This window comes from Pseudorca crassidens, chromosome 8 (assembly GCF_039906515.1).
Source record: "Pseudorca crassidens isolate mPseCra1 chromosome 8, mPseCra1.hap1, whole genome shotgun sequence".
Taxonomy (NCBI): domain Eukaryota; kingdom Metazoa; phylum Chordata; class Mammalia; order Artiodactyla; family Delphinidae; genus Pseudorca; species Pseudorca crassidens.
The window spans coordinates 10,277,263-10,289,981 of record NC_090303.1 but is presented as its reverse complement, the minus strand read 5'-3'; the positions used below and the strand labels follow the sequence as shown (position 1 = coordinate 10,289,981).

Below are 12,719 nucleotides of genomic sequence, written 5' to 3'. Positions count from 1 at the left end.
GTGGACTACACACATTGTGCTTGATCTTTTAGGGGAAAATGTGTTATTTAAATAAAGCTTAGAAATGTCTTCTCATTTTAAGTTAGATAGAAACTGCAGCAGGAAGAAGGAGGCACTTCCTTTCCTTGTATGTTTTAAAACTGCATTTTCTGCAAAACATACAGGTTTGTATACATAACAAGAGTTAAGGAAATCACTTTCATTCCAAATAGTGGTGTAAGTCACACCCATGCTGGGCTCTAAATGAACATCACTAGTGTGATTCCCAAGGGCTACCGTTAAGAGATTTGTCATGTTGCCAATGACAACCATTCATTTGGAAATCTTGCAGATTCTCATTGTACATCCCACCTGAGCTGGCAGTACCCGTTGTCCTGAGTGCCTCGACCTGAGGATGTCCCCTCCTGTTCATTCCCAGCTTCTCCCAGGCCAGCCCTCCTCCGAGGATACAGTGGGGTGCCGGGGGTCAGACGGACTCCGCTCCACTTGCGCGATCTGGCCCTCGGGCAGCAGACTGGCCAGCACAGCCTTGTTCCTCTGCTTCCCGCCACCGCCCTCCAGTGGATGGAACTTGTGCACAAACACCTGTGTTTAACTTGGGAGATATTCACGAGAATTGCACTTTAAACACTTTAACTAGCGGACCTACGATACTTACATATACTCCAATAGTATGAATGTAAGAATCTGGTTTTTCGGTTCGTTTTGGGGGGTTGTTTGTTTTGTTTTGTTTTTTTGGCCACGCCATGTGGCACGCAAGATCTTAATTCCCCAACCGGTGATCGAACCCACGCCCCCTGCATCGGGAGGGCGGAGTCTTAAGCACTGGACCACCCGGGAAGTCAAGAATCTCTTTTGTTAACACATAGGAGAGCGTGGACAAAGGATGTCCCCTGCCATTTCAGTGAACAAAGGATGTTGCAGTCCTCAGCCACTGCGGCTGCTCCAATGGTGCACCCTGAGGGGATTCAGGATGGAGAAAAACTGGATGCTGGCCCTGGATAGCTAAGGTGCACATCAAAGGAATGATTTCGAGGACTCCAGCCTCTTGCGTCTTCCCATATAGAAAAGCACTAGAGGCTTTAACTTGAGATGTCTGCTTCTTTAATTAGCAATAATATTTTGATGTTCAATGACCTTTTTTTTTTTTCCAAAAACTGTGATATATCCTGGCTCCTCCTTTACCTCTTCAGAACCATCCCTCTGAGTGATCCAAGAGGCTGTATCCAGGCTTAAGTCCTCAGTAAGTCCACTGAGTAGAAAAATTCTCAGATTTTAGGTTGTGCGTTTTTTTCAGTCAACAAGACTCAACATAAATATCTAGGAAATTATCTCAGGGGTAAACCTTTTTCCTGAGTCCCTATAATTCCCAGTCTTTCAAAACAAGCTTCCCCAAAGTCCCTACATTATTTTTCTTCCTCCCTAGACTCATTCTCAATCAGATTTCTTTTAAAGGATGAAAACAGATAGAATTCACTTGGTTACACATCTGAATTACTTTGTATCAGACACAGACTTTGGGAACAGTTCTCGTGAAAATTGTTTATTTTTAATGACAAAGACGGGAAGGAATTACACTGAAGTATTTAATCTCCATGTTATTGCAATTATAGGTAGTTTTTCTGCTTCTTAATTTTTCAAATGTAACACAGAAGTATGAACTATTTTATGATCTGGTAATTGTTATAAAAAAGGAAAAGTGAACAAGTCGAATAGTCAACTTGTAAAGGAGAGAGTAACTCATAAAACTTAAATGTTTAAACACACTACACAGTAAATAAGTTCTTGCCAACATATATAAGAACATCAACAGAGGAAATTTGAAGCAACTATCCCAATAATTGCAGCCCTCAGCCTGCATCTAATCCCCTGTGAGGAATCCCGATCATTCCTTCTTTATTCAAAACCTCCACACAAATGAAGCCTCTTCCAGGGAGCACCTTTCTGATCTGGAATGCCCTCCACCCACCCAGCAGCTCCAGAGTAAGACTCTTCCCTCTCTCTAGACCATCCTCAACCTTGCCGTCCCTTGGAATCTGCCACCTCCTGTCATTTCAGGCCAGCCTGAGCCTCTGTTTAGGGTGCCCGGTTGGACTCTGCTCTAGCAATAGGCTTTATCTGCGTCCCTGAGAAGACCCAGGTCACGGATGACTGGCCTGGAGGATGGGCTGCGGAGGCAGCACACGATGGCACTGGAAACGTAAGCGCTTTTGGTTTTTAGAAGGAAGAAAAAAACCACTTTTAAAGTGGAGGGGTGGTGTGAAAGCATTTACAAGGATAAAATCTAGCTCTGTATTCATAACCACAACGGGTCCACTAACAGACGTGTCTCAGAAATGCCTGGACCTGGGACGCTGATGCCGGGCTATGCTGACTGAAGTGCCCTGGGCACCCGTTGTTTTTTTTCCTTACAGTATGAGGGTCACAGAAACCTCCAGCCCTTTCGTGGGATCTTTATCCTAAGCAGTGAGGTAGAGAGCTCAGTTCTAGAGAAGGACGGGACAGGAGACAGCCCCGCACAACTGCAGGGGTTTAAATTCCTCACCCCGCCCCCCAATACCCTAAACAAACCAGCAACCACAAAGTCTCAGAATGCCCTCCAGTTGAGAGCCACTGTTTTGGCCTTTCCTGGAGTGGCAGTCTAAGACCCTGTCCTCTCCAGCTGGGTGGGCTGCCTAGCTCCTTGGTATTTACCTGTGAAACTTGGTCCTATTCCCTACATTGTGTCATCCCAGCATCTCAGGCTCACCTGGCGGTGCTGGGGAAGAAGACAGGGTAGATGGGTTACGTCTCATCTCCGGGTACCTCCAGGGTGGCCCTGGGGCATCCACCTCACCTGTCTGTACCTGCTTCCTCTAACCCCTCATCTCAGTTGGCGCCTCTGAAAGCCACATTTGGAATCTGAGTAACAAGATCATACGCCAGTTCCTCCCAACCCACCCAGAGGTGCAACGGAGGTCAAGGTTGGACCCAGAGCAAGTCCTGAGGAAGGTGTGGGGTTGACAGACAGACAGTCGGATGGACAGATGAGTAAGTCAGGCCACAGCAGGAGCTCCTGAGCACAGCTGCGTCCCGGTCCCGGGGCTGAGCACTCAGTCGTCTTCGATGGTGAGTTCGTGCTGGGTGGCCTCCTCGATGCTCTGAAGCTGATGGATCTCCCACTGCCTCAGCCGCTCTGTCTGTTAAAAGAAAGGCATCTCTGAGGTCTACCTTGTAGGAGCACTGACCTTTGCTAGAGACAATCTGTGTTGGAAAAGCAGGTGCCCACCCAGGGCTGCAGACCCTCACACGGGTTGACTTTCGGGCACCACCCAGGACTCACAAGTGAGAGCTGGCCTCGCCAGCATCCACGGCTCTGCCCCCGCATGCCGGGCGCCATGACCCCAAGACGGAGCTAGCAACCTCCCAGAGGACCGAATCCCAGTGTGGGGACTGGCAGGTATGTGAGTGGATGGGGTTAGGACCCCAGGATCTGGGTCTGACAAGGGCACAGAGAGGTCACTGGGGAGGGGACAGGAACAAGGAGGGACCAGCTAGGCATGGTCCCTAGGGGAACGTGAGGGGTGGTTGGCACCTGCAGATGAGTGAGTGTCTGTGTGAGGCTGTCTAGACGGGCCATTTTCCTGCTGTGTTTTCAAGGGGCTCTTCCAGAGCTGCCCAGGGCAGGGGAGGGAGGGAGAGGGTCCCCGGGACAGCGTGGGGAAGATGGAAGCAGGATGACTTAGGTTGCTGAACAAGGCAGAGGCACATAGAAAGTGGAGGGGGGCAGGGCTCAGGTGGCTTAGCCAGATCCCGTGGCGTTTGGTGTGGGGACTGGATCTCAGAGGACAATCGTGGAGGCGAAAGGAAAGAAGGCTGGGGTCTGCTGGCCACCGATGGCAGGCCCGCTGTGGGTCAGGGTCCCCCAAATACCCTGAAAGTATAAAAATAGAGGCAAGCCCTAGGGGCAAAATGAGGAATGGGAGAGCCTGGTGCCGTGGAGGACCCAGTGTCTGTCCCAGTGATTGAGGAAGAGGGTCTCTGCCTGCATGGAGGGGCTGCACTGCTTCTGGGGACCCAGGCTCAGCTGGGGGTAGGTAGGGTTTGTGGCAATCTCCCCCCACCAAAACCAGTGAGACCTGCAGGCCCCTTCTCTCCTTCAGCTCCAGAATATTCCAGCCAGGCTCATGCTTCTCCTAGCAGAAGGACATTAGCTTGTGGGGATACTGACCAGTGAGAGGAAGCATCTGTCCTGCAATGGAGAGGCAGCCGAGGCCCCCGGGCAGCCCCCGGTCGACAGGTCCCACCCAGAAATGCACACAGAGCTTCTGATCTGCTGGTAATTACCTGCTCCTGACTACAACCAGGCACGGTCCTGAGACTCAGCAGGGTGTGGAGGGTGGCATCAGAAAAACTCACTCCATGAGCAGCGGCCCCAGAAAGGCAAGTGAAGCCAAGCAGAGGGGGCAAAAGGCCAATGAGAGGAACTTACGGGAACGAGGGAGCTCCTGGAAAGTCAAGTCGTCCTGCAGTAGGTAACCTTGGAAGGTAGAACCGAATGACACTCTGAAGAAGTAGCGTGAAAAAGTAAGACGGGAAAGAGAAAAGAGACCACTAGGCGATGAAGATGACACGAATAAATGAAAAGATATTCTGTGCTCATGGACTGGAAGAATTGATATTGTTAAAGTGTCCATGTTACCCAAAGCCATCTACAGATTCAGTGCAATCTCTATCAAAATTCTAATGGCATTTTTTACAAAAAAATGTTTATGAACAATTTTAAAATTCATGTGGAACCACAAAGGCCCCCACAGAGCCAAAACAATCTTGAGAAAGAACAAAGCTGGGGGCATCATGCGTCCTGATTTCAAACTATATTACAAAGCCATAGTAATAAAAACAGTATGGTATTGGCATAAAAACAGACACATAGATCAAAGGAACAGCATAGAGAGCCTAGAAATAAACCCATGTATATATGGTCAATTTATGACAAAAGAGCCAAGAATGTACAATAAGGAAAGGACAGTCTCTTCAATAAATTGTGTTGGAAAATCCAGACAGCCACATGCAGAAACAATTAAACTGGAACACTATCATACACCATACACAAAAACCAACTCAAAACGGCTTAAAAACTTGAATGTCAGACCTAAACCCATAAAAGTCCTAGAAGAAAACATGGGGGTGAGCTCCTTGACAATGGTCTTTGTGATGGTTTTTTTATTTGACACCAAAGCAAAGGCAATAAAAGTAAAAACAAACTAAAAAGCGTCTGCTCAGCAAAGGAAACCATCAACAAAATGAAAAGCAACCTATGAAATGGGAGAAAATATTTGCAAATCGTATCATATCTGATAAGGGGTTAATATCCAAAATAGATAAAGAATTTATATAACTCAATAGCCCCAAAGCAAACCCAACTTAAAAACGGGCAGAGGATCTCGTGTGAATGGCAAGGCAGTAGTGTCCACAGCAGTGCCCCTTCCCGAGAAGCTCCTAGAACATGAGGTCACCAGAGGACCAGCTGAGGGGCTGGGAAGCAGAGCTCACAGCGGGAAGGGACCAGGAGACCCTCCACCCACCAGGACCCCGAGGTCGGCCAGAACAGGGGAGCAGGTGTGGCTGCAGGGGCTCGTGGCTGAGAGGAGGACAGAGCAAGGGGCTTTCTGGGGACTCCCACCCCGTGCTATCTCATCCCTACAGCACGGGAAGGCAGGCTATGCTAAGGAGTTTGGGGAGCACATGGGAACCGTGGGAGGCACATATTTCATGGCACAAGCAAAGGTCCTTCCCGTGGGGTCACGGGAACCCCTCAGAGTGGGGGAAGGATGGGGTACAGGCAGGGCCCTGAGCTGGACCATCTCCTCCAGTCCTGGTGACCTCACAATGCCCAGGCCAGGGGCCCATCAGTGAGGAAAGGGCAGCGTTTGCTCTCTCAGTTGCCACCAGGATGCTTCCCAGGGGGCCTTGGGCAGGGGCCCAGAGCTCCAGGGGATGGGTCAGGGTCAGGTCCTACCGCAGCAGCCAGTCTCTTCAGGTCCCGTGGCCTCCTCCTGGCTGTGTTCGGGATCCCGGGCAATCCCGGGTTTGGTGGCGATCTCCTTGCTCGGGGGGACTTGCGCTGCTGCTGCTGCTGCTGCCGCCGCCGGGTGACCGAGGCTGGCACGGGTGGGTCTTCCTCCAGCGCAAAGGGGTCCGAGTTGGATCCTAGCTGTCCACTGGACACCTCAGAGGCCCGGATGGTGGAAAGCCGCCTCTTTCTGAGGGGGGCCTTGGGGCTGAGCTCTCCCGGGGACGAAGGGAGGTCCCAGGGGGAGCGCACAGGCAGTGGGGACCCGCCTGCAGAGCCCCCTTCCTGGCGTGAGGGGACATCGCCCAGTAGCTCTGAGTGCCAGCTGGGGGCAGCTCCCTCTGGGGTGCTGTGCTTTAGGACCCTTGTCAGGGACGTCCGTCTGGTCACGGAAGAAAAGCCCTCATCCTCAGAGGAGCTCAACTCAGGAAGCTGCCAAAACAAAGCACAGAGGTCAGCATCCCAGAAGGTCACAGCAAGTGGAGCCTCGGGCCCGGCACCAAGCCCCACCGGGCACATTCCTGAGGTACAACCATGAGGCAGACACTCCAGGTCTGCCCCAGCGAGGGAAGCTTCCAGCACAAGATGAAACCCATCACAGGACAAGACCACACTCATGCTGTGCCTGCCTTTTCAATAGTTTTGTCTTTTTTTGGTGAAAATTTTAAGCATCTGTCAGAAAGATGGTTTTTAAGGATAGGACTGAAAAAACAGATGACTTTCAGGTAATACTTTTCAGAAAAAAAAAAGTTTGAAATGTCAATGAAATCATCTCAACATTGAAACTCAACATGAAAAAACAAAACTGCGGTTTTGGGTACGTAAGTGGAATTGTGTTGTGCAGGTGCAGATGCTGAGAGTGGGGTGAGGTGTGATGCTTTTGAAAAGCTTGATAATATCCCAGTGCCAAACCCCACGACAGACAGCAGCGAGTCCATCGTGGCCACCTTTTTTCTTCTTCCAAAATAAATCCTTGACTAAACCATTAGAGGTGCTGAAAATACAGTCTAGGGAGGGCTTCCCATGGACACATTTATTCCATGGAGTGTGCTGCAACGTTCAAAATCTGTTCTCCTGGATTTCTCACAGTGTTCTTATGAGGTGGGTGTGATCTGCATCAAGGAACTGAGGGGAACATCAAGGCGGGGTGGGGTGAGTGACCAGAAGCAGGTAAGCAGAAGAGACGAGCTGTGGATCAGAGCTGTTGATGCCCACGTCTGTGGAGGTCTGGCTTCATGCACCAGGATGCCTTGAGCTCCGCCAGAAAGCAGGGAGGAAGTGCCCCTTCCTCCTGGGAGGATGAACTGATCACGATCATTTACATGGCGTCTTCTGTGTAGCCCTTGGGGTCTTTTTGAACATTGTTTCCTTTAGCAAAAATGCTTAGAGTGGATTAATGTAACTCTAAATAAACCTGAAATATAAGATTTACTCCAGAGAATGAGTTGGTATCAGAAACTACCAAAATATCTTCCAAAGTGGCTATGCCATTCTTCCATCCCTTCCATCCCACCAGCAGCGAGGGAGAGTTCTGTTTCTTCCACAGCTTCACCAGCATTTGGTACTGTCAGTTTAAATTTTTTTTTAAATAATAAATTTATTTATTTTATTTATTTATTTTTGGCTGAGTTGGGTCTTCATTGCTGCGTGTGGGCTTCCTCTAGTTGCGGTGTGCGAGATTCTCATTGTCGTGGCTTCTCTTGTTGCGGAGCACGGGCTCTAGGCACGCAGGCTTCGGTAGTTGTGGCTCGCGGGCTCTAGAGCGCAGGCTCAGTAGTTTTGGCGCATGGGCTTAGTGGCTCCGCGGCACGTGGGATCTTCCCAGACCAGGGATCAAACCTGTGTCCCCTGCATTGGCAGGCAGATTCTCAACCACTGCACCACCAGGGAAGCCCCTAAAATTTTTTTAAAATTTCAGTTTTCTAATAGGTGAGTAGTGGTATCTCATTTGCATAGTAGTTTTCATTTGAATTTCTGTAATGTCCAGTGACATTGAACATCTTTTCATTTACTTATCATCTACTTATCTTGTTTCGTGAAGTGAAGTTCAAACAGCTGCCACATCAAATGCAAAGAGAAAAAACTCACCTATTAAAAGACTCTCAGATTGGATTAGAAAGAAAATCCAACTCCACACTGTATACAGCAATATGCACTGAAGATGAGGTGTTCAGAAAGTTCTGAAGTAGAATGATGGCAAAGACAATCAGAGAAGAACAAGTGAAAAAATTCAGCGACTTCACTATTTATATTGGAAAAGGCTGAATTCATGGCAAAATACATTAAGATCATAAAAGTACAGTGTAATAAAAGCCAAAATGCTTTTCTGTTATAATTATCTTTGCACCAGACAGTATAGCATCCACACTCATAGAGCAAAATCCAAGGAGAAATAAGGAGAAACAGAAATAAAGTAGTAAGGATAATTCACTTTTTTTTTTTTTTTTAGCCCCTGCTAGATCAAGGAGAAAAATAAATGATCCAAACATTTATTTTTGGATCACTGCGCCACCAGGGAAGCCCTAGCGAAGATATTCTTATTAACAGGAGCTACTTTTAACTAACCCACTTATGAAAGTGAATAAAGAGCCAATAATTCAATTTTGGAAGTTCGATGTTTTTTAATAAAGCGATATTGTAACATATTGAAAAAATGTTTTAGTATTACAGAAAAAATGATTTAGTATTGTCTTACAAATATATATACAAAGCTTACAGATAAAAAATTAGTATTGTTTTAAAAAGATGGTCTCGAGGGCTTCCCTGGTGGTGCAGTGGTTGAGAGTCCGCCTGCCGATGCAGGGGACACGGGTTCGTGTCCCGGTCTGGGAGGATCCCACATGCAGCGGAGCGGCTGGGCCCGTGAGCCACGGCCGCTGAGCCTGCGCGACCGGCGCCTGTGCTCCACAACGGGAGAGGCCACAGCAGTGAGAAGCCAGCGTATCGCAAAAAAAAAAAAAAAAAAGATGGTCTCGACATTCATATGGGAATATCATATGGGAAAAGGTAGGCTTTCAAAGGAGTGGGGAAGAGAGGTTTTTTTTCTCTTCCTCTTTGCATGTTGTTCTGACTGGTCAGTCATTTGGAAAAAAACCAAAACAATAGTAAAAACATGTTCCTACCTCATACCTTATATAAAATAAATTACAAGGCACTGAATATTATATTCTTAAAAAATTCATAGATTACCAGGAAAAGGCAGAATAATTTTAAAAAATCTAAAACAAAGTTGGATTCTTATTCACATCATTCACCATGATAAATTCCAAATGGATATTTAAATGTATAAAAGCAAAGCTATATAAGAATTGGAAGGAAACAGTGGTGAATTCCTCTGTAAATTTGTCAGAAATAAGGCTTTTTAATAACTCATAATACAGAAGCCATAAAAGAAAAGAATAAACTAAATATAATTTTTTAAAAAGATGATATACTAAATGAAAAAAGATAAAACACAAGTTCTAGAAAAGATAAATAAGGTGTTAATTTTCTAATATCTAGGAAAAAACCGACAGCCTAATGGATAAATGTGCAAGGACCCTTAACAGTGTTTTATATACAATTTAAAAAAATATATACAGATAAGGAAAGATCTCTTTGTTTTAGGTAGAGTCCTTTTGTACAAACGGAGGGAAAAAAAGAATCTAAAGAAAGTTCCAGAAGAGGCTAAAAACATGATGTTTACTTATGCTGCGGGCTGGACAGAGGGTGGCGGGAGTCACTGTGTACCTGTTTATGCTTTTTTATTTTGAAACCATGGGTACGTATTACCTCTTTACAAATGAAAAAGAAAAGAAAGCCCTACTTGGCTGGTGAAGAGACAGGCACACCGAGACTCAGAAAATCCCCCAGGAATCCCCTGGTTGGGACAGAAGTGGTTGAGGGGTCTCGAGTCGGCTGGTCCCACTGGAGCCAAAATACAGGGTTATGAAGGTCAGGATTTGAACTTCCCCTGGGGCCTGCGACCTAATTGTGCAGCCCCGCTTTCCATTTCGCTTCCGGAGCAAGGCGTTGCATGGGTTCCCCTCTGCCGCCCACTGCTTCCCGGGGCCTCCAGGCTTTCCCCAGAGAGGCCGAGAGCCAGGACAGAGGGTTTGGGGGATGAGGGGTGTGGGGGGCGGGGGGCAGCAGAACAAGGGAATCCCCTCTGATGTCTCTGGGATGGTGCATTGGGTGCCGTGCCTGGGCAAGCGGGGCCTCCGAGCACAGGTTGCCCGTTGGGGAGAAAAGTGGGCCTGGGTCCCCAGGCCAAGGACCAGGAGGCCCCCTGATGCCAGTGCAGGACCTGCCCGACCTACCGGGAGCTCAGGCGGATCCTGCTTCTGCCTCAGCCGGCGGCAGGAGCTGGTGCCCCCCAACCTCGGCCGCCTGTAGCACCCCTCCCCTCCTGCCTGGTCCCCGGCACCCCACCAAACCCCCACCCTCCAGCCCCATCGTGCCCCAGCTTACCTGCACCCCAGGCACACCCAGAAGCCTCCCTCTCCACCGCCCCACCTCGACCCTGCCTGCGTGCCCGCATCCCCCCTCCTCGCCCCCATCCTGCCGCCTCGCCCCCATCCTGCCCTGGGCTACCTGCACCCCGGGGTCCATCCTGCTTCCCAGCGGGGACCAGATGCCTTGGCGAGCTGCAGTGCACGGCGAGCCCCTGCGCCCTGAAGTACCCGCCGGGTCCACACGGCAGGCCTACGCAGGCGTGCAGGAGCCCACCTGTATGCAGTCTCCCCTTGATGACCCTGCAGGTGCAAGAGCCACGCAGGGGTGGAGCCCTGAGCCTTGAGCGGCTCCACCTGGCAGGTTCCTCTGTGTGCAACTGGGTTGTGTGTCCCGGCCTTCAGGAAGTCAGGGCCCACAGGTGGGTGCCCTCACAGCGTGCCAAGTGGTTTACCAATATTGCCACCACATCCTAAAGGAGTGGAGGTCATCGCCCCACCTCAGTCCCCAAGGCATCCGAGACCAGATAGGCCCTGTCGTGACTGGAGTGCAGAGTCAGAAGGTAGGACAGCTGAGGGTGACCGCAGCAATCGGACTCTGCAGTCCCAAACTTGAGCTGATTGGAACTACTCCAGGGCCTGTTGGAGCCCCCAGCTGGGCCCAGCCGCAAGTAGGTCTGCACGGGGACCCATAATTGGCATTTCTAACGACTCCCAGGTGACGCTGAGTGAACGAATGGTAACACCACTTCAGAATACTGGTCACTTAACACACTAACCTCCCACCTCGCCTTAAGCATCTTGGGGGTGGGGAGGGGCTGAAGGGAGGGTGCAGCAGAGAAGAGCAACAGCCGCCACCCTGAACCCGCAGCCTGTGAATGTTGGTTCTGAGACGTGATCTCAGCCTCCGAGGAACCCAGAGCAGCATGTTTATTATCCCCATTTCAATGAGGAGGAGACTGAGCCGCGAGGGGGGCGGGGTAGCTTCCCAAGATCATTTATGGGCGCCTAGCAGAACCACTAAATCCTCACCCTCTGAAAAACCTTTCTCGGCAAAGATCTGATAAACGCGTTCACTCTCAGGTGTGACTAATAATACTTTAAAATGAACAACAACAACAGAAAAGACGAGAACCCCAGACTGTCTGACTCCAAAATCAGCACGCTTTGCCCTTGCTACTCTTCTGGTATTTTTAAAAAGTATTATCCATCTGAACTTTGCCACTAAGTTGCTGTGTGATTTTGGGTGGCTGGATTTTGTCCCCGTTCTCTCCTTTGTCTTTAAATTGAGGCACTATCTGAGGTCACATCCTAATGCTTTGAGATCCCTGAATCCTGGAGGCGCCCAAGAGTGTTGAAGGAGATTGTCAGAGACAGGGGTTCTACTGGGGACCCATCCCCTTCTGTTGGCACAGACCATCACACTGGGGAAGCTCTCCAGGCTCAGGTGCTGTGGGTGGTGGAAGGGAGCCCTCGCCACCCTGCTGCTTGGGTTCTCGGTGGCCACAGCCCTCCCGGAGGGCAGGTCAGCTTTCAGCGTTGGGTGCAAGCCTTGAGAGCACGCACGACCTTTGAAGGGGCAGTTCCACTTATAGGAGCATCAGGAGACAATGAGACCAAGTAGTCACTCATTTCCTCTTACGTCTGTGGAGCGTTACCTTTAAGAGCCCTGATAGAAGTGCACACACATCTAAGGACAGGAATGCTCTGCAGCCAGTAATCTGTGTGTCAACATGTGTATACACATGTGTACATGTGTACACGTGCATGTATGTACACACATGTATGCTTGTATATGTAAATACACACTGTAGACAAAATGTTCATAATGTATTAAATGAAAAAATGCTGTAGAACAGACGGTATAGTGTGATCCCGTTTTAAAAATCACACATAGACACATCACACACACACACACACACACACACACACACACACACACACATCCAAAAAGAGGTTCATGGAAATGGGAACATTGGTAATATCTAGGAGGTAACATGATGGGAAATTTTAACATCACTTAAATCCATTTTACGTTTTTCTAAAAAAAACATGTAATTAGTAAATAATAATTAAAAAATAAAGCTCACCTGGTACAGTCCATCATTTTCCAGATGGGGAAACTGAAGATTGCAGAGGGGAAGAGTTTGCCCCAGCTGCTGGAGTGAATAAGGTGGGAGCTGCCTGGACACTGTCCAGCACCCTGAGGTCTGGCCCAACGTTTTCTGCTGCAT

The 12,719-nt window shown here is 49.0% G+C and overlaps 1 protein-coding gene across 1 annotated transcript; it reads right to left on the bottom strand.

The window, feature by feature from the left end:
* Positions 1-3,092: 3,092 nt before the first annotated feature.
* CCDC201 (coiled-coil domain containing 201) lies at positions 3,093-12,719 on the bottom strand. The gene is made up of 3 exons (XM_067745518.1): positions 12,576-12,719; positions 6,002-6,487; positions 3,093-3,179 (listed from the first exon to the last, which is right to left on the bottom strand). The coding sequence occupies exons 1-3, from the start codon at positions 12,717-12,719 to the stop codon at positions 3,093-3,095; spliced, it is 717 nt and encodes a 238-aa protein (XP_067601619.1).

What these genes read in the sequence shown, in the direction of transcription:
- CCDC201 (XM_067745518.1), bottom strand. Translation starts at nt 12,719, where the DNA reads ATGCAGCAGAAAACGTTGGGCCAGACCTCAGGGTGCTGGACAGTGTCC. An exon ending in AAAATGATGGACTGTACCAG is followed by an intron (nt 6,488 to 12,575) that starts GTGAGCTTTATT and finishes TTGTTTTGGCAG; the next exon opens with CTTCCTGAGTTGAGCTCCTC. An exon ending in TGAAGAGACTGGCTGCTGCG is followed by an intron (nt 3,180 to 6,001) that starts GTAGGACCTGAC and finishes TTCTTTTAACAG; the next exon opens with ACAGAGCGGCTGAGGCAGTG.